At 49.7% G+C, this 21724-nt stretch overlaps 1 protein-coding gene across 1 annotated transcript in view; it reads left to right on the top strand.

Annotated features, from left to right (window-relative positions):
- Positions 1-9490: 9490 nt before the first annotated feature.
- Positions 9491-21724, top strand: part of WNT7A (Wnt family member 7A) — a gene marked incomplete at its 3' end in the record, with an annotated part of 37610 nt that continues 25376 nt past the window's right edge. The window contains exons 1-2 of the mRNA XM_080350632.1: positions 9491-10258; positions 11129-11359. Of these exons, the coding sequence (XP_080206758.1) occupies positions 10188-10258; positions 11129-11359 (302 nt within the window). The 5' untranslated portion in view covers positions 9491-10187. The remainder of the gene's footprint in view (positions 10259-11128; positions 11360-21724) is intronic.

Here is a 21724-nt window from a genome sequence, read left to right as displayed (position 1 = left end):
TGGCACTCATTCAGCGTGTTTGCTAAGTAGTCTTCTTCACCAGACTTGGATAGGTCTTGGTCTCTTTTCTTCCTACCATCTCATTTCCATGAAAAAAACCCACCCATCAGACAACACAAAACCCCAAACTCCTCTGAATGCACAAACTCAACCACCACCTCTGCAGAGATACCTCCTGTTTCACTGCTCAGCTCCAGACTTGGCCCTTCTATCCAAACTAAAGTGTTAGTACATTTCTGCAGGGAGATCTCTTCTTTAGATCTACTTTTAACTCAGGTTCTTCCTGGCTAGAGCAGAGCTCCTGCACATCCTCCATAAACCCCCCTTTCCTCCATTACTGATGGTGTGACTACGTGTGTCAGCCACTCCGCAACCATCGTGGCCTCCGATCTTTCTCCTAAGGCCCAGTTTATGAATCTTCTCCTCCAAATGAGGTTTAATTCTCTTGAAAACTTTCTGTGCGGGGTCCTAAGAAATGACAGCCTTCCCCCAGGATCCCTGCCACGGAACTCCCAGCGTCTGACCCTGGATGAGGCTGCCAGGCCGCTCCTGCTTCGCTCGCAGCAACCCAGCGCGCCTTCCCTCGCCGGCATTTTGACAGGCGCTCCTCCTTTCACATCCCTCTTACGACATTTCCTCTTTGCATCAAGCATAAGTCACTTGGTGTTGCTTTCAAGGCCGTTCATGACACACGTGTTCACCAACAAGGAGCTGCTCTGTGGCTGGCACACTCCAATGGCCTTTATCCCTATTTCCAAGGAATTTTCTTCTTTCTGGTGCTGAATTCCCACTCAGAGCTCCCTACGAGCATTTGCAAAAGCTCTCCACCCTTCTACAGCCACAGCAGCCCCTCACCATACCGATGAGCATAGTTTCCTTTTTACTCTCGTGTCTTCCAGCCCCACCGTCTACTTAGATCATAATGTTTTTTGGGGATGTGACTTATTCTTCTGTATTTCTGGATGATCCTGCAGAAAGGGAACCTACCGCACAGACAGAACTATATCACTGCCGAGAAGGCCTGGCTTGCACTCACAGTGATCTGCAGAAGAGGGAATTATCAGTCTTCTCCTACACACACTCATCATCAAATGTACAAAACCTCGCAGGGAGCCTTTCCACCTGTGCCCTCTGCTCATTTTGAGTACCATGCTGACACCTTTCAAATGGCCTTTACTCTCTGTTCCACAGGACAGTAATTCCACAAGAGCGTGGACACCTGAGATGTCTAAAGAGTTTGTGTTTGCACTTACACAGCCCTGGCCTCGGCTCCCCAGTGCTTCCCAGCAACACTGCAGTAAGGGCTGAGTTTGCTGGTGTCTCCTCAGCACAGCAAACACCGTTACTGACACGGGCACTCCCTCCAACCAGAGCAGCGGAACTCGGTTGGGAAGTTGTTCTAACCTGAACCACAAGTTGAAGGTCAGGTCTGGCCGCCACTTCCCAGCTCACAGAACAGACACCACACATTTTGCTTAACCTCTGTGACTATGGCAGTGTTGGACCCACACATGAAGCTTATTAGAAAAATCAACAGTTTTGGCAGATGGACACTTAGAACCAATAGTTAAGCTGCTGTGTTGTCACCTGGCCATCAGAAGTGACCCCACCTCTGGTCTGGGTGACACCTGAGTGGCCACACAGGAGCTGCGGCCGGAGGACAGGCTGGGGTTGCTGATGCAGCATAAAGAAACTTGAGTGTCCTGATGCCGAGTCTGTTAGTCTGGCTTAGGCCAGGCAGCTCTGCCGAAGGTTCCCCAGGGGAACCCAGGGCCAAACTCCCCTAACAACCCCCAGCCCTCGTGGCCTGGTGCTGATCTGCCTCCACGTTACACCTTCCCAGCCATACAAAGTACATGCTCGGACTCGATCTCGTTGTCTTCTGGATCATTAGACCCCCAACAGCTCACAATTATATGTCTGATACCTTTGATTTCTTTACCCCACAATTCCTGTTCGGAGATGTCTCACTGGAGGCCGTGGGGCTCGCCAGGCCCGTGGTAACCAGGTGTGCTCTGGGTGCCTGTACAAGCAGCAATTCCAAAAACATGAATTAGCTTAGTCAAGCGTTTTCCATGAACACATTTTTGACAGAGTAGTTAATATTGTTTACATAATTTTAAATTAAGTATAGAATGCACTCCTATTTTGCCTTACATCTTGACATAAAATATACCTCTGTGTAGGTAGATAGGGAAAAGTTCCTGGCTCTGCAAGGAGATGGGAAATTATTGATAAGAGCCCTGATACCTGCAATACAATACCCTCTCTTCGGGTTCACAGAATTCCCCCAAAGCTCTCTTATTAGCAAAAGCTGTTTGAACAAAGTTGGCTGGAAAACAAAATCTAGTTCAGTACTTTTCCCTTTTTTCTTTTTTTTAACCTGCAGGGCTATTTTAAGACCAGCTTAATGGTTACAGTTTCGGCAATGGCTAAAACGGAAGGGAAAAAAATGACAACACTTCATAAAGTTTATGTGCCTTGCTCATAACTCTCTCTCACACCATGATATCACCATGGCCTTGTGCATCTCCAGCGACACCTTGACATCAGCCTTGTGAAAGTGCATCTCAAATCTTTGAATAGAAGGGGAAAAAAGGGAAGATCATTTTGGAGAAAGAAAGGGTTTGAGTTCTATTGTTATAGCTATAATTATAGTGATACTAATCTCATCGCTAGTAGTAACAATCTCAAAATGTCTTCTGCTGATTTTCAGATTTATAAATGTGTGTTAGTCCAAGGTCAGCCTTTGTCAGAACTAAAAGTAGACCCGTGTCTCTCTGCGCCTCCCTCCCCATCATTCCACTTTCTCCACCCTTTCTCTCCTTCCTGCCGTGAACACGAGTTCGCTTCCCCTGATCTCCACGTGATTTCCTCACGCTATTTGTTACCCCGTCCCGTGCACAGCGTTGTGACTCCCGCCCTGCGCACATTCGGGGAACGGCCACCACCCTTGTTGTCCCCGGTGTTGTCCCACACCCAGCCACATGTGCCATCTGCTCCGCACATCACCGCGCTCACGGTGTCCTGCTAAGAGCTCATGTCACATTGGCTCTGCTTCATCCTCCTCCTCCTCGCTCTGGTGCCAGAGCTCAGCACCCCGCTGGTACCCACCAGGATGTGTCCCCAGGAGATGCACCAGCGGGACCCCTCGGTTCAACACCACCTACAGAAACGCACGTTTCACATCCAGCTCTCCTCCCTCTACACGAGCTGCTGCTGCTCCATCTCTCTGCAGACCTGGGGGAACCCTGCGGCTTTGGAAATACCTTATTTTATCAGCACCTGCAGCTCTCTGGTTCTTGCGCTGTCTGGAAGACTGTGTCATGTTTACTGGATTAGATCCATGGTGTTTAAGACCCTTCTTTGGCAACATATAATCTGCTTTAACAGTGCATCTTTTCACCTCTGTGTCCACTAATAAATGTGTAAAGGAAACACCAGGTCTTTATTTAAAAAAGGCAAAAAAAAGTATTTGCCTAAGTGCACGTTGTGATAGCTGAGGAATATTATTTTTTGCAAATGCAACATATTTCCCAGTGTGTTTGTAACAAGTAACTTGTTATGGGGTAGAATCAGAAGAGCCTCCCAAAGAAGCTGTAAGGCAGCATCCCTGTGAACAAATATACCCGTGTTTATACCTGTCAGGGGACAAAAGGTAAAAAGAGAAAAAAATGAGCCATTGTAGAACTGCAGGCACCTGTGTGATGTGCAATGGTAACACGGGCACATTGCTTGAGGGAACAGAAGATGCAGACCGGTGGGATTCATGTACTTGGCTCAAAACGACCGACAAAGAGAGGTCAGGTTCTCTGCTTCTGCTGTCAAAGCTCACTAAGGATTGCTGTTTGAGAGAACAATTTACTTCATGTATATTAATCATTAGCTCCTTCTCTGGTACGTTCGGCAAGTGGAAGGTCCAAACTCCAAGCCAGGTGGTACCTGGGGGGCACAAGCAGCAGCCACAGGCAGGGTTAAGCCTGAGCACATTTTGGAACAAAGCCCCAGACCGGGCCTGGTGTAGCACGGATGTGCCCGCAGGGGCCCGGGAAAGCACCCAGGGCACAGCACAGTCACTGACCTGCTCCTCCGGACCCAAGAACCATTTTGGTTGGGAGAGATTCTCAAGGTCATCGAGTCCAACCATAACCTCACTGCAGCGCAGAAAAGAGATCAAAGCACTTTCAAAATAGCACATGAAAAACCTTCAAGTTCTCCTGCCTGTGGTTTTTAACACTCAATAGGACTGATGATCATGTCTTCACATGGAGAGACCTCAGCTCTGAGACCCAAAACCTAGGCTCCAGAAACAGGCCTAGGACAGCCTCATCAACACATTACTTTAGCTTCAACATAAAGCATTCCTACATCTGTAGTTAGGCTGAAAAATCGGAGTAAACCCAAACCCAGAGAAACGCTGGACACACAGACCTTGGTTTCAGGAGCTCCTCAGGCTGTGTCCAGCCCCAAAAGCCAGGAGATGCATCAGAGGCTACAGCAGAGGACTGACTGCCCAGACGGTCACACAGACACAGCCCTGCACCAGACCAACATAAAACACCTCTGTCTTCCAAGTCATGGACACTTGACTCCTAAATCATCCAAACAGAGCAAGTCTTTCCTTACCACAAATCTTCTACTGGCTTCTAGTCAACCAACTCCTCATCCAGCTCCTGTAGCACTCTGAGCCCAGCAGCTACACAGGCTCAGATGAAGCTGGATGGAACCAGCTGAAGCTGCAGGTAATTAGCTCCCCGGCACAGGTTTGCCTAGGCTTGCACTAACGGCCTGGATGGGCCCCACCTGGAGCTCACCTGGGCATCCAAACTTCCCTCTGGAAGGGTGCAAACCTCCTGCAGCCCTCTCAGACCCACCCTGAGCTCGCCAGCCACCCGCTTACATCACCATGCTGGTCAACCACAGGGCGCGTGTCACCTTTTTACTGCCACAGGTGTCCAAAACCAGGCAAGATGTTCTGGACGCCCACCACGGTCAGGCCCTTCCCGAGCTCTGCCCTGCCGCGGCTCCTGATGCCAGCGGCTCCTCGCAGAGAGAAACTGTTCATCGCTCGTTTTTCAGCCCCACAAACACATCTGTAAGCTGAGAAGTTACTGCGGTTGCTGATGATGTGACACATTGCAGAGTGGGCCAAGAAGAGCCCAGGAAATTAAAAGGCTTTGCGAATGTTATTTATTTATTTATTGTATTTTTTTAAACGTCCTTTTAGGAGGCAGGAGATTCTTAATACAAGGAATGCCGGTATATTAACCTCACATTTTTGCTACCGAAAGGACTCTCTAGTCTGACTTTTGCAGGAGATGTTTTGACAACAAAACAGTGCAGCTATGATTAGCCTGATAAAAGGGAGCCAGAGTATTGATGGTATGTGCATCCAGGATCTAGTTACAAAATGGGCTTTTAACCACACGCTCCTTTGTGAATTCATGTTATCGGAGGCCATCTTAAAGAAAAAAAAAGCCAGACAACCTTTCTTTTTCATTTTGCGTGGGTATATTTTTTATATTTCTTTATGTTTATGAAAAATGAGACATTAATAACCTTGACCAGAACCACACACTGAGCAGACAGATGTTGTGCAAGCTTCCTCGCTGAGCTTCACCAGCCCATGTCCCTGCAGAGACCAGGAGCAGCCGTGAATTTCTTCAGCCAGAGGGAACTATTGGATCCAGTTGTGGTTTTGTGATGGAGTCCCAAAGTCCAGAGGGTTGTATTGAGACCAACAGACTTTTTTCAAAGTTTGGGGTTTTTTTTTAATCTAATTTATTTTGAGAATCCAGTTTCAGAGCTCATTAGCTAGTGTGCTAAATCATTGTGCTGCCTAATGCCAAAAAGCAACCCTGACAAACAATTAACAATAGAAACACCATTGTGGCCACAAGTGATGGATGGCCCAAGGGTGTAGCTTGGGCCTAGTCTTTGTTCGGAAGAAAGCTGCTGCTGCTAAATAAAGAAATGGGTAGTAAAAGGTGAGAGCGAACAGATCATATCTGGAATAAAAGTATTTGCTCTGCGTTAGGGTTCTGTCTTGTGGAGTCGGGGGAAGGTGCTGGGGACAGAACGGCCCCTTCCCGACCACGCAGACAACGGCACTTCCCGGAGCAGCAAAAGCTGCCGCCGCGGCTCCTGCAGAGACCCCAGAGCTGGATGTTCACCTGCACACATCTTATGGGATGTCTTTTTAACCCCTTTAAGAGCACAATGTCAAGTTCATTTCTATTGCCACGTGCGATTTCCTGATTCCTGCTTTGCCGTCACTAATTTCTAATCATTGTTCCAAGTTTTGTGTTAATTTACCGGTTCGTCTATAACCTATTGCTGTACTCTGTTAAGAGAAACAGAATAATTTATCATAATGCCTCATGCTGATTTTTTATGCAGAGATTTGAAAGTAATTGATATAAAGATATACTGTAAAAAAGGAAGCTGGATATATATGCACTGTAAAACAGGTGGTAGGTAAAGATTAGTTACTATAGACCACTGGAAAAACCACATGGTTGGAAGGACCATTTAAGGTCTACGACATTTAAAACGGTGATTAATATGCTTGAGAAACTTTGCCAAACAAGACAAACTACCCTCTGTAATCTGCGCAGGAATGTTATTTTATGTATGCTTCACATGCGCACGCACACACCCTCACATATATCTGGGTCACAATTTTTTGAAGAACAAACAGAGTAAGAGAAAGTCATTGATTAGTCCAGTAAATTATTTATCTTCATTTTGTGAAGAGGCTTTGCCGTTTTCCGCTCTTACTGAACCCTAAGACAACAATTTGTTCAGCCTTGACCTATCCCATACCCCTGTGCTGGGTTAGACAGCCGACTTGCCGAGCTTCAATTAGACAAAATAGCTTCAGCATCAGAAACACACACACAAATGAAGCCAAAAGAGCTCTCAGACTGTATTTTATGTGCCAGATCACTACAGCAGACTGAAACTCGGAAGCAAATTTAAAATGACCTCCCAGTTTTAGCGTTCAGAGATTCGCTTTGGGGGTAGATTTGTTTAGTAGCAAGTTTAGTTTCAGGATAAGACTCCTGAGACTGTGCCCATTTCTGCTCAAGGATTATTGAACCAACGTGACCAATTGTACTTAAAGCAACAAAAAGCCAACAAACGCCACTGAGGTATGTCCCTGAGTCCTTGTTTCGGATTGCCCGAGCCATTAGGGGCCTTAGGGTGTCATTGTACCAACCTATATACAGGGCAAAAATAAACCCTTTCATTCTCAAATCCACACAGGCACAGTACATTTGGTGACCGGCTCCAATGATGGGAGTGTTCTGGCGCTTGGGAAAATTCAGCTTGATGTACAAAAGGGGACAGCACACTGAGCACATCCACGTTTGCTTACAGAACTGGTAAAATTACGCTATAATGATGCTGCGCGCAGGACCATGCCGCTGGCCTATACACCTCACAAGAGCCAGGTGACCAGCTGTGTGTGGGGTTGTGTGCAGAGTACATGGGTTGTCCAAATTCCTGGGGTTGTTGCACACCTGTCCCGCTGCCTCCCCCCGCAGCCGGCAGTGGCACCGAGGCCCAGCGCAGGTGCCTGGCCCAGCACCACGGCTGGGGATGGGCTCACTTGTAGCATCCACACAACATGCTCCTTGCTGAGCTAAGGAGGTGACAGACAAATGCAAATAATGCCTTTCTGAGTATCTCTTAATGGCACTTTCCTTTTCTGGGGGCTTTCCCTCCCACCCAAGGAGGATTTGCCCTAAGCCCCGAATTTACTTATAAATATCTGCTGTATGCTGACATGCATAGGCTGTGTGCTGGGGCCTGCTGCTTGTGCCTGGTGCTGGGTGTGCTCCAGGACTGGAGCCGGCTTGATGCCCCTTGAGCCTGTGAAAGACTTGGGGCAGCTACTCCCACCACCCGCAACCGCCCTGCAGGGGCTGCCTGCTCTGCCCATCACTGCCTGCTCTGCCCATCACTGCCCGCTGTGTCACTGCCCGCTCTGTCACTGCCTGCTCTGCCCATCACTGCCTGCTCTGTCACTGCCTGCTCTGCCCATCACTGCCTGCTCTGTCACTGCCTGCTCTGTCACTGCCCGCTCTGCCCACTCTGCCCATCACTACCTGCTCTGCCTGTCACTGCCCGCTCTGTCACTGCTCGTCACTGCCCGTCACTGCCTGCTCTGCCCATCACTGCCCACTCTGTCACTGCCTGCTCTGTCACTGCCTGCTCTGCCCAGTCTGCTCATCACTGCCCGCTCTGCCCATCTCTGCCTGCTCTGCGCATCTGTGCCCGCTCTGCCCAACTCTGCCCGTTCCTGTCCGCCGCCGCTGCCTCGCCGCGCCCGCCAGGTGTCGCCCTGCCCAAGAGCGCGCTGCCGGCTGCGGGCGGGCGCTGCCCGCGGGGCTCGGGGCGTCCCGGGGTTCGGGGCTCGGCGGCTGCTCCCACCTCCGACACCCCAGACTGCATTTCCTTCTCCGCACGGCGCCTGGGGCCGGCCGGCCGCTCCGGCTGTCTCCGGGCAGGACGGCCTGGGCCGCGGTGGGAGGCTGCCGGGCGGAAAGGTGATATGAAAGCATCTGCTGCACCGGGAAAGCCTGGGCGATGGAGGGGGAGAGCGGGGAGAGCGGAGCACCCTCCCTGCCCGGGCACTCAGCAGGGACAGGCCTGGTAGCGCTGCCGTCCTCCCCCCGGCAGGTCCGGCTGCCTTCCCCGCTCGGACCGCGCTCCCGGGGCGGTTCGGGGCAGCGGCGGGGCCGTCCGGGCGCACCGGAGGGGTCGGGCCGCCGCTCCGCTCCGCTCCGCTCCGCTCGCTGCCCCGGAGAGGGGCTTCCAGCCGGCGGGTCCTAAGGGCCTTTCATTGGTTTTTCTGTTTTCAGAAAAACACTATCAGCAGAACAATTCCCGCACCACACCCCTGTTATCATTTAGGTAACCTCCCTGTTTGAAATATTTTAAGTGGATAATAAAATAGTCACCATATCCGTGTAAATTCCCGCAACGAGGAGCCGGGATACTCCTCTCGGCCGGGCCGCACCCCCCGCGACAGGAAGGCACCCCCGTGGGGTCGGACCCGGCGCGGGCAAGACCCACCGACACCTGATGCGTTGCAGGGCCCGGCGGGACAGCCGGCTGCGAGCGGCCAGGCGTCCCGGACTCTGTCATAAGAAAGATCCATCAGAAAATGAGTGGAGAGGGCACGGCAGGGACACAGACAGGGCGTTTGGGCAACGCGGGGTTTGTTCGCTGCCCGCTGGTGGCTGGGGGGCGGCCACCCCTCCGCACCTGCCGGTACCGCCGGAGCCGCCCCGGTGCGGGGCAAAGCGGCGCTCCCGGGGATGCTGCGGGCTGCCCGAGGCTCGCCCCGCCGCGCCGGCTTATCTCGGCTCGGAAACCGGGAGGGAGAGGAGCCGCACGTTACACACGGGGAGGCAGAGCGAGGGGAGGAGCGTCAGGGCCGGGGCAAACGCATAAAACGAGCCCCAGGTGCTCGGCCGTCCCGACGAACGGGCGGCTATCGCGGAGTGAAAACTTCCCCCGCTCCCCGGTGCGGAGCAGCGCGGGGTGCGGGCCGAGCGCGGCGGCCCCGATGCCGCCCGGCGGGCCGGGGCCAGCCCCGGGGGCACCCCCCGGTGACAACCCCCGGAGCCCCTGCCGCTTTCCCCCGGGCCGTGCCCGCAGGAGGAGCCGCGCTCTCCGCCCGAGGAGGATCGCTGTGAGCCTCCGTGCAGGCAGGTGATCTGTCTGCCATTTCTGGTTACCCTTCTTCCCACCTCCCCCGCCTTTCTTCCCCCCCGGCTGGACAAGGACAACTCCCTCCTTTGGAGAACACGCCCAAGTATCTGAAGAAGAGAGAAAAGGAGGAAAAAAAAAAAAAAAAAGAGAGAGGGAGATAGTTAACACTGAACCTGGGGGGAGAGCCCGGAGCCGCCGGCGCTCAGGAGGATCCCGCAGCCCATACATTGCCAGCAATAAAGCGCTCCGTGTGACAGGCATACAAATCCGGGAGAGAGGGGCAGGCGGAGCGGAGCCCCGGGAGCGGGCCATGGTGAGTGGCCGCGGGGGCGGCGGGGGGCGCGGGGCGCTGCCCATCGCGGCCGCGCTGCCCTGACCCGCGGCGGCTCCGCACACACGGCCCCGCGGCAGCCGGCGGGCATCGTTTCGCATGTGCGGCTGAGACACGGCAAGCAAGGAATATGAACAGGAAAACAAGGCGCTGGATCTTCCACATCTTCCTGAGCCTGGGGATTGTGTATATCAAGATCGGGTAAGTAACTTTTTTTTTTTCGTTCTTTTATAACAATCGCGCGCTCTCTCGCTCTCAGCCTAACCTGCCCAGACCTGTTACTATTTAACTCGGGAAGTCTCAAAAAAAAATGATGGTGGTGATCACGATTATTTCTTAGAAGACAGGTAGAGCCCCCACACCTCGGAGCGACCCTCGGGGGCGCAGCCTCCGGCGGGGCGAGGCGGCGGCGGCCCCGGCGATGTGCGGAGCGGCGAGGGGTCGGGGGTGCCCCCTGCGACCGGGGTGGGGACCCGTGGGCCGCCCTGGAGCAACCGGCTCTTCTCCAGCCCGGCCGGCGCTCCCCGGCCGCCCCCGCCGCCACCTGCCGCCCGCAGCTCGGGGCCTCCGCGCCCGCACGGGAATCGCTCGGGGCCGCAGTCGGAGGAGCCGCCGCCGCCCGCACCGAACGGGCGGAGGGAGGGAGGGAGGCTGGCGGCTCCGGTCCCGCAGCATCCCTGGCCCGTCCCGTCCAGGTGCGCCCGGCTGCGGGGCGGGCGGCGCGGCCCGGGGGCTGTCCCCGTCCCCCCTCCCTGCACCCCTCCCTCCCTCCCACCGTTCCACGGGAGAGGGAAAACCCTCCCAGCCCGCTGCCTGTGCACGGCCCGGGCACGCACCGCCGCTGCACGCATTTAAATCACGAACGAGGAAGTTGGGTCCCGTTTTGGCAGGAGCCCACGTGCTCCTTATCTCGGCTTTGGCTGCGGAGAGAGGGAAGCGACAGGGGAAAAGGCGGGTGTTTTCCGGGGACACCTGCCAAAGCCGGGCCCTGCAGCGCGGGGAGGCGGCGGGGGCTGCGTCCACCTCCGGGACCAGCCTCCCCACAGCCGCCCCGGTGTCTTGTCGTTGCAGGGGCTTTTCCTCTGTGGTGGCCCTGGGAGCCAGCATCATCTGTAACAAGATCCCAGGTCTTGCCCCCCGGCAGCGGGCGATCTGCCAGAGCAGGCCCGACGCTATTATCGTCATCGGGGAAGGGTCCCAGATGGGCATCAACGAGTGCCAGTTCCAGTTTCGCAACGGGCGCTGGAACTGCTCTGCCCTGGGAGAGAGGACCGTCTTCGGGAAGGAGCTCAAAGTGGGTACGTGTCCTCTCCACTCGCTACTGCCCGGCTCCCACGCCGAAAGGGGGGTGCACAGGGAGTGTCGGGGCACAGCTGCTGGGGTTCACCTGGATGCTGTGCTGTTGTCACCAATATGACGGACACCTGTGGCCGGGCACCTGCCCTGGCCCTTGCTGTGGGTCAGGAAAGCACCGCCACACGTGTTCGCTTCCGCCACGGCATTTCACTGTCCTGCTCTCACAAATCGTCTCTGACCGATTTTCCAGCCCTGTGCACGGGACAGCAGCCTCATTCATGTGCGGAAGGTGTTTGGTTCAGGGTAGCGGTCAGAGGGTGAATGCTGAGCGGGGTTAGAATTACGCTTTTGGGGTGCAGGCGCCTCAACAGTGATACTGGCCTGACATTTGTACTTGTTGGGACTGCGGTCCGGTAATCAGTCTCATTATAAGAGATTTCCACCACATAAAATAGTTACTCTATAGCAACTACGCTACTGCCCTCTCTCCCCCCAGAAGGGACGGGTGTGTTCTGCCTGTTGACTGCACCAGTTTTTGTAAATGCCCTGAAATCTCAAACCAGAAGATCTCATTTCCAGCTTCCGTTTTTTTCAGTTATTGCAACAGTACAAAGGTATCAAAATTCTTAACTAAAACAGCATTAATTACGTCAAACCTGAGGAAACAGAGCTGAGGTTAAAACTCATACCCCTGTACTGCAAAACACACCATCATGGAGCTTATTCAGTGCTTGTTGATTTCATAGAACTTAAAATACAAAGAGTGAGGAAAAGTCTTTCCCAAAAACCAGGTATAATCATTTTTAGAGGCATCACTGAAAGCTAATCACTCACAGTACGGCACTCTGCATCAAGAAATTGAAACTGGGATCTGCAGTTTCCAGCCTTGAGGTCTTAAAACCCCGGAAAACCCATGAAATAATGTTTAGCGTGACAGAAAACATGGATGTTTGATGAGAAGAGGTGACTCGGGACAGAAGCTGGCAGAGCCCTGAGCAGCTGTGCCCTGGCTGCCAGCAAACTGGGAAACCCTGCGGTTAAACTGGGCTGGCTCCAGTTCAGGTATCAATGGGCAGGACGTGTCCCTAGTACCTCATTCCTCGCATTCCTATGAAATGTGGAGATACAGCCCTGCCACCCTGCTCCGGAACTCCCGAGAACGCTTGGCATTAACTGAACGTATATTTTGCCACATGTGTGCACACCAGTATGTGTATTTTCCAAAACGTAGAGATATTTAAGGAAAGACCAGAAAGAGAACAAGACGACTAAATGTGAAAGCCCCGTGTGAGTTACTGACCTTTCAACACCTTTGATAATCAAACAGAGTGAGTCAAGTAGGGAATGTAAAAACCACCCCGCACGACATTGTGAAATATCAGAAAATGGACCATTTATTCAGATTAGCTCATTGTTTCTATTCCTTGAGCTGAGCTGTTCCTGTCAGTGATCCATGCAAATGTTTGCCACTTATGTCAGTGAAGAGTCCATTTGGACGGCTGACAGGTTTGGGCTCATTTAGTCTAAGTGTAACATTTCCCTAAACAGAAAATGTGAGAAGCATTTCTTCTTCTCCAAGAAATCATAAAGCTGCGGAGTTATTGTGGTCTGTTGTATAAACATGCACTCAGTTCCTCCCCCCCTCCCAAAATTGAATTATTTAGCTAGCGGGTTATATTTAGGTCCTTTTAAAGAAAGTCAATATTAAAGGAAGTAGACTTTGATCTGTCTTTGAGGTGATAACTCTTAATACATTCTATCTATCCATTACGAGGCTGGGATGGATAGGGCAAATTCATCGATGGTTTCAGAACATGCTCAAGTATTGAAAGGCATCCAAATTATAAAACTCATTTAAAGAATAAGCAAAAGCTTCACATTTAAACAGGTTATACAGCGACATTTGTAAACAAGTGTGGATAAAAATCCCCCAGGTTTGAAATCTGCAATGGTGAATTTTCCATGCGTGCAAGATGTGCGCGGTGCTTCAGCCCCTAAAATGCCATGAAATATTATAATGTAACTTACTCCTGGTCGGGTTGTCTCCTTGCTCTTCCGCTTCCTCCCTATCAGCATGTATAGAAATCTAGAATATCTGACACAGCTCATCTTTCTACAGCTATAAGGAAAATTCATCTGTTCCCTACATTTCTCGCTCCTTCCCCTGAGATCTCTGTGTCGGGGTGTGCTCTATTCAGAGAAATAGAGGCCAGTATTTCACTCTCATTAAAAAAGGGTAAAACCTACATGCCATAAAGCCGTAAGTCAAATTTGGTGCCCAAAGAGAGGAGATCAGGCCTGTCTGCCCTGCCCTAAATAGGAAAAAGAGAGAGACGTGCCATGGAGAACAATATACCCTATAGGACATATTTTAAGGTTCCTGTACACAACAACAACACAGGTTGCCAATAGGGCGAAGATATTGTAGATTTTGAGTTAGCAGCAACAGCTCCAGGTTCTCAGTCCTTTGACACAGCATGTATTACAAAATGCTACTCAAACAGCAAGTAATACGTTAGGATAACACCTTTTATAGCATCCAAGCACTGACTATATATCTCGGCCCATTGCATCCTCAAAGTTATGACCTTGGCTGTAGGGGGGGCAGCTCTGCCTTGTGTTGCGGTACCGTCAGCGGGGACGGACGAGCTCGTGCCGCGTTACCAGAGGCTTTGCTCTGCCATGGTGTGACACCGAGGCACCTGCTCTGCGATTAGGACGTGACTTCAGTGACAGGGACACGGCCGCCTGGCCCCGCGCTGCCGAACGCTGCAGCGAGCAAAGTCCAACATCCACTGGGGAGGATGCGCTTAAGTAACTCTTATGCTAATAGGATTTGAGTGCGTTAGTCCATACAAATCAGCTCCCTTGGATACCACAGATTCTTGTGAACTATTCCCCAGCCTGGGATTTTGACGGCACACCAAGCCAAATCTCTTCAAAACCACATCTCCTTACTTTCACCTTTACTGGGTCATCTGTTTTATGAACGTTATGCAACTGTACCCAAATCGTTTCAATTCTCTTGTGGACACTGCAGGGTGATGCAGGAGACCCAAGTTTTCCCCATGGCTCTGCCATTCTGTGGCCGAGGGACCCTGAGCTTCCTCCTCTGAGCTTCTCTTTCCCCATTTTTAAAATGGCAACAGGGACATGAGCCTCGGTGACACTCTCTCAAGCCTGCAGAAGGAAAGCAACAACAAAACTTGCCTGTTCTAATCCATAGCATGTGTGTCTCTGTATTTTAACAGAGTCACATACAATCTGTCTTCCAGCGCTAATTTAGTTGTAGAGTTATAGTTAGTAACCGTTTAAATTCATCCGTGCTTCATACGGCGTATTTGTGATCACAGACTTGAGTTTCCAGCTCGTTGTCAAATGCTTCCAACCAGTACACAGCATATACTCTCCATTTCTCGTGTCCTTTTATCTAGTTTGTCCTTCAAAAGAGAGAATCTTCCCTACTGACACACTGTGGATCTCTTATCATGACAGCTGGTGACAATAGTGCCAATAGCATCAAGAGAAATAACAGAGTAAAACTGACACCAGTTTACTGCAGCTGAGGACTTGGTGCAGTTACGACAGGACATGATAAAGTCGCAATCAAGATCAACACAAGGATGTTTTTTCTAGACAACTCTGTAGTCACCTTATTAATAATGTAAAGTCACAAAGAGAATTTTAAAATAACCGTGGAGATGACGCAATGCTGCAATTATGGACACTTTTAAAACCAAACGTATTTGTTTCAGTGGTCAGCAGTTCTGTTCCTGAACGCGGCCACAATCAAAACCAAGGTTTTAAAGCAACATAGGCCAAAAACCTCCTGCCCACCTCTCTTCAGGTGAAACGTGGCTCCAGTGTCAATAGCTGAGCAACCAGAGATGCCTTTGGTAGGACCTGAAAAACAGATTTGGGCTCTGATGGATCACAGCAAGAGCATTTCCGTGCCCATCTATGAAAAAAAAGGCGCTACAGCCTCATGGAAGCCGCCACGGAGCCTGCACGGGAGCGGACGGAGGGAATCGCCGAGGGCTGCCTGGTGCTCCCTGAACAGCGCTGCGGAACAACTGCTTTCAGCCACGTTTGCACCCTGCTCTTACTAAAATCCATCAGATGTTTGGTTGCCTTTACACTGAATAATGTTTCACTATAATCACGTTGATACCTCCATCCATGGGACGTGACTCATGTGAGTAAGGAAGGCTGAAATCGAAACAAGAGTCCACACGGACAAACTGAGGTTGAAACTCTGGAGCGCAGGCGGTCACGTCGGCACCGCGGGGGGATGTGCACAGCGCTGGCCAGCCGGGGAGCGCCAGAAATGCTCGTTAAAACAGAAGAGGCTGTTGGCTTTCCTTTGTACAATACACCGCCAAATCTGCACTGCTCACTGGACTGAAATTAGCAGCCATTTATTTTTCATATATTAAAAGAAACTCTTCTTTGCTTTCAACAGTGTGAAGAGGGGACATTCCCCCTCTTGCCTATTGAAACAAATGACAACTGTCCGACAAGCCCAACTCCGACAGCTTGTACAGCAGCAATCAGAACTGTCTCTTCTGTACGAGATCCAGCTCATTCTCCTACCTGGTCTGGTAGAGGTAAAAGAAAAACAATACTATGGTAAAACTTCATTTGTCACTGTGTTAAAGACAATCACTCTTGAAAACATTCCGGTACAGGTGTATTTAAGAAAGGTTTTTATCTTCAATAATTTTCTAGAGACTTCTGGTTTTAAGCAGCAGTGTATCCTCTTGTTTTAAAGTCTGATTCTGCGAATTAGAACATAGCAGACTAAGAAACCAGCCACAGGTAGATCATAATGCAAATGCTCGCTGTTTTTGTATAGCACGGAAGAAATCTGTGGGAAACCAGGTTCTAAGTGCTGCTGTGCTATTCAGTGTGCTCAAAATTTAGATTAGATTGATAAATACTCCTTTTTTCTGAACCAGCAGTGTTACAAATCCATGAGATACACAGAAAAGAAATATTGTAATTAACAGGAGCCCTGCTATCTACTCAAGCAGGCTCAGGATCTGCATTTCTGTGTTGCTTACAGCCCTTACAGCCAGTTTTTAATATCAGTGTCCTGCACGACAACAGTTACTTGAGAGACTGGGCTGAAACATGGCCCGAACACCAAAAACCCAGCACGTTGCTTTATGCCAAAAAGTCAATCTTTTCCAGCAGGGACTGTCACAGTGAGATAAAACATTGCCCCAAGGTCACTGCAGTTGGAATTCCCATCAGGAGGTTTTCATACCTGCCTTGGATGTGTCTTGTGAGTACATGTTCAGAGGCACAAAGAGACTGTGCCTGTTGGAAAGGCAGGAGCGCCGTCTCCATCGCGGGTCAGAACGCGGGTTTGGGAAGCAAGGTGGGGGATCAGCACCCTCTGAAAGGGGGAAACTGCTCTTTGAACCCCCAAATACTGGCTGTGATTTTGGTAATGCACATGCCTTGGCTAGTAACTTCATACATTTAAGAGGGTATTTTCAAAAACAGCCACTATACCTGGAGTGTTTCCTCTCCAACAATGTCACGTGTTGATGAAACAAATTGTAGCTCGTGAGAATGGGCAGTGATTACACCCCAAAAAGCCTCAAAGCAGAGCAACTCTACTTATTCATTGGTACTAACCCTTGCAGAGAGCATGCTGCCGATTTATAGAGAGCTGCCACTGTCATTTCAAGTCGGTACAATATTTCAAAGCACCAAACCCTGCAAAACTTTGAACCATTACAGAAGGGGGGATAAAGTTAAGAGGGGGGCACTTCAGAGATTTTTTAAGCTACCATTTAAATTAATCACACACGCTAGGTTAAAGAAGGATAAAAAGTGCAAGACCATACTCTACCGAGAAAGGAGGAGGCACAGCCCAAAGTAGGCAGAGGATGAGTTCTGTTCTTCGTTTTTCCAAGCTATGAGTTATGACCTCTATAGAGAGGTAGGAAGCAATGTTAGCTATGGCACATAATTGGCAAGGTGCGTTGTATTTTCCATCTTTATATTTTCACAATCATATTTCAGCTCATGTCTCTGCAGATAACTCCCCCTCTGACCTTTTGCCTTTAAATAGCTGAAAATACAGCCCATGTTTTCCAGTGAGATAAATAGAAATTTGTCTTTTTTATTTCACAGCTTAGTCAATTTATGAGGGGGCTGATAGGGCCGGCCAAAATATTTAGAACCACACTTAGATCCCTAGAGGTACCAAACTGTGGAGCACCCACCGACTTCCTGCGAGTAAATCCGCTCCGGATCTCGCAGGCTTAGGTCCTGTTCCACATGCAACATCAAGTCCTTGTGCTGCTTTTTAAAACTAAGTTCTCATTTCTAATCAGCTTTTTACAAACTGCTCAAATTTGAAGATAAAACTTTGAAAGAATGAAGTTTGCTAAATTAAAAGCAGAATGTAGACTGCTCTTTGCAGCTGATACAGAGGCAGCTCAGCCAAAGCCCAGCCCCACAAACATTTATACGTGAGCAAAGATATGTGAGTGTTTGCAGGATTAACGCTCCGAGCTACGCGTGAGTTGTATATAATTACACTCAGCGTTGGGAGAGCCACCGGTGCCGGCAATATTTATGTTTGTGATAATGTTAGTGCTTCCCTTGACGACACCTGACACTGCGGTGGGGGTTGGCTGTGCAGAGCTCCCCAAGTCAGCGCCAGTTTGGGATTCTCATGCGAAGGGTCCCCAGGCAGAACTGCAGCGCTTGGGAGGGCGACTCGCGCCAGCAGAGCGGAGCTGCCGAAATCCTGGAAGCCGTGGGCACCAAGCTATCCGCCGTCCAAGCAAATTGAGCTGCACAATACCGCAAACCTCACTGAAGTCCAGACAGAGCAGAGAGGAAAAGCCTCCATGTTGATACACATCGTGGAGTTCAGCTCCGGGGTGCGTTTCGCCTTTGCTGATGCCAGACAACGAGAAGAACGTGTCATTTGGGAGCTGAAACGGCGGGTTACAGCTCTTGCACGTGTACAGCGAACTCTCCACCTTTCCCCACAACTTACGTGGTTCTCAGGCAGCCGTTGCTCTTGCTTATACCACTTCACTCATCACAAGCGGTTCTGTGTGTCACTGGCTGGAAAAAGCTCCACAAAAACCTAAGTTGTCCCAGCATCTGCATCATGACTTGCACCGATCTTCCACAAAAATCGGCTGCTCTGTTAATTATATCAATTTTTTGATTAATTTTTCACTTTTTTCATTTTTTTTTAATAACGGATTTAAGTCCAGTTGCAGTTTAAGAACAGATTCAGTGGGAACCGACTGCAAGAAGAGTCCATTCCTGGGTCTCCACCCCACGCTTCCAGCACATGGTTCAGAAGGTTGTTCAAGAGGCAGTTTAAGTAGCTCACACCAATCAGCGCATTTCAGACCTTCAAAAGGTCTTTTCTGATGCCACTGCTGAAAACATCCTCGTTCACTGTCTGATCTTTCCAGCCATCTAGAGACAGTAGTGACTGCAGATGAGGGTTTCCTGCACCCTTTTGGTTATACACAGGAGTGACACCTTTGACGTTACCATCAGCCCACTGACTACCCATTTTTGCTAGGAAATCAGTGTTTTGCTTATTCTGGTCATCAGCCAAAGTGTCTCCCATGGTGTGGTATGTTGCTGCCAGTCCTGTTCCCTTTACTCTTTCCTCACCCTATATTTGGTACCCTATCTCCTGCATTATTAACTTTCTTCATCCTCCCAAACTAGAAGTGCCGTTCCCAACTATGAAGTATTTTGTGATGCTACAGTCTCAGCTTAAAGTAAATATGAGAGAGTCTTGGTATTGTGTTGATATCAAAGCCTGACCTTCCTCTAATGCTGGTCTTGAATTTTTTACTACTAAACTTACAGGAAAATAAGGCGCAGGTCTAAGTTGGCTGTCAGACGCACATAAAAAGTGCAGGCTGAGAAGTAAACGAGAAAGAAAATAAGGGAGGATCCTATCAGCTCATTTCCCAAATTGTTCGTTTTTGGGCATGCAGGGTGGTGAGGTCACATCTTGTAGTTTAGGCTGAGTTTGGAGCAGTAATTCCTTGGTCAGGCCACGCTAGAGTGTCAGAAGAAGCCCAGAGCAAACTAACAAGGAGCAGCTGCCTGAGCTCCTTGATAAATCAGTGAGATCCTCCAGGCCTTCCAGCTGCCTGTGAAATCAGTGGAGGAGGAGTATTCGCTATTTAAAAGTGTCAGGAAAGCACACGTGGTCACGTCACCCCATTTGGATACAAAAACCCCACTGCGCTGGTTTGGCGTCACTGTCACAGAAGGGGCTCAAAACGAACGAGCTTCCCCCAGCCCGTGCGGGTAACGAAGCTCCAACGAGTGAGTAATTTCTGGAGAACAGGGATAGTTTGGCGCAGACACGACAAGCCTGTGTCACTTTATCAATACCGCACAAATGCCAAGGTGCTTCCTACCCGGACTGATTCCTCCAGACACTTGCTTTGTTTAACTTGTAATCTCCTAACTTTCCGTTTTAAAAAGCTGCTAAACCTTTCCCCCAAACAAGACAAACTTATAAAACGACTTCATTTTTGTAACATATTTTATGATCGAGCTTGACATTGGATTGTGATTTTGCTTGTGCTAGTTTTATACTCTCTACATCACATTTTTCTCCCCTCTGAGAAGCAAAAGAGCTGCTTAGTCTTCACAATGTTGAGTGCATCGGATTAAAATGATCTCCCAGTGTTTTTCATTCCAGAAATTGAGAACAACTTGTGCTAGATCAGAAATCATCCAACCAAAGGAAACACAGAACAAGATGCAAATTTCAACTCAAAATATCTTTTTGATGATGCCCCATGAAACAGAAACCTGGAAATGGGGAATTCTTATTGTACCTTGTCCTGTTCATCAGTGCATTTTTCATGGTGTTGTACTGAAAACAGTGTGGGTGCTGTTGAGTGGAAGCTGGAGGAGGGACCAGCAAGGCGCCCAGGCTGGTGCTGCTGGGTTCACTGGGACTCCCAATGCACCTAAAGCCTGGGATTTCTATCCTATATTCGGACTTTCATAAAAGGTTCTAGCAAGCCCCATCTGATTTTTCTTTTTTTACATAAGAGGAAACAAGAAATCCTTTGAGGAAGTCGGATACTTGTCTACAAGTTCCTTAACAAACACAGTGCACAGCAGTACCAATGGGAATATTGCCTACGCTAATTAAAGGGCACCCAATTGCATATTAACAGATTTTGATTAGGTCATCTTGCTTTCCATTTTACTTCCTTGCCATAAGGAAGCAAATATTTTTCATTAAAATAACCATTTAGTGACAAGTAAGGAAATCTAGATCGTATATGCGGAAGGGATGTAGCTGAGAATGAAGTGCTTGTAATATTTCTTTCCAAAGTGATTATTTTTTTGTGAAATCCAATAAACAGCAGCAATGTGCTTGGTCCATGTATAATAAACTCTCGCCAGCAGCTGAGGTTTGCCAGGACTCAACTGGCGGGTGTTTGGAGGAGGGAAGCTGATCTTCCCATCTGCCCTCTCCTAATTAAGAGCCTCATTCTGCTCCTATTGATGCAAAGGTACATTTGGTCATTGGAGGAGTAAAAGAGGGAATAAGTTCTTCATTAATGCTTACAAATATATAAAGGGGGAGTGTCAGGAGGATGGAGCCAGACTCTTCTCGGTGACAACCAGTGACAGGACAAGGGGCAATGGGTGCAAACTGGAACACAGGAGGTTCCACTGAAAGATGAGAAGAAACTTGTTGGGGGTGAGGGTGGCAGAGCCTGGCCCAGGCTGCCCAGGGGGTTGTGGAGTCTCCTTCTGTGCAGACATTCCAACCCGCCTGGACACCTTCCTGTGTAACCTCATCTGGGTGTTCCTGCTCCATGGGGGGATTGCACTGGATGAGCTTTCCAGGGCCCTTCCAACCCCTGACATTCTGGGATTCTGTGATCCAAGAATTTTTCAAGGGCTGTCTGACACACACGGGCAACCTCTGCAAAGCGCTGTAGGCTCTGGAGATGCAGAACTGGTTCCAAAAGTCTCACAGATCCCATAGGAAGCACACATGGCAAATCCACACACCAGAACGCAAGCAAGCTTCAAGGAAAATGAAATCACAGATTTAAGGCGAGCCTCACCCCAAATAGACAGAAGCCCATCATTAGAGCCCTATTGCACAAAGTAATATTGGCGTAAGCTGTTCCTCGCAGCCCTCTGGTGAGGCTGTTATTTCACTTTGCTTTTGTCATGGTACCTACAACAGGTCAGGATATTTTTTTTCCCATCCCGCAAGGAATGCTGACATTAAACCAAAACTCATTTCATCAAGTCTGAACAAATGTCAGTGCTGAAAACTTTGTGACACCTACAATATGAAAAAAATGTTCCGATTCAGGTAAA

Source organism: Nesoenas mayeri (assembly GCF_963082525.1).
Source record: "Nesoenas mayeri genome assembly, chromosome: 10".
Classification (NCBI taxonomy): domain Eukaryota; kingdom Metazoa; phylum Chordata; class Aves; order Columbiformes; family Columbidae; genus Nesoenas; species Nesoenas mayeri.
The sequence above is the reverse complement of the archived record's forward strand: the minus strand, read 5'-3'. Positions and strand labels throughout refer to the sequence as shown.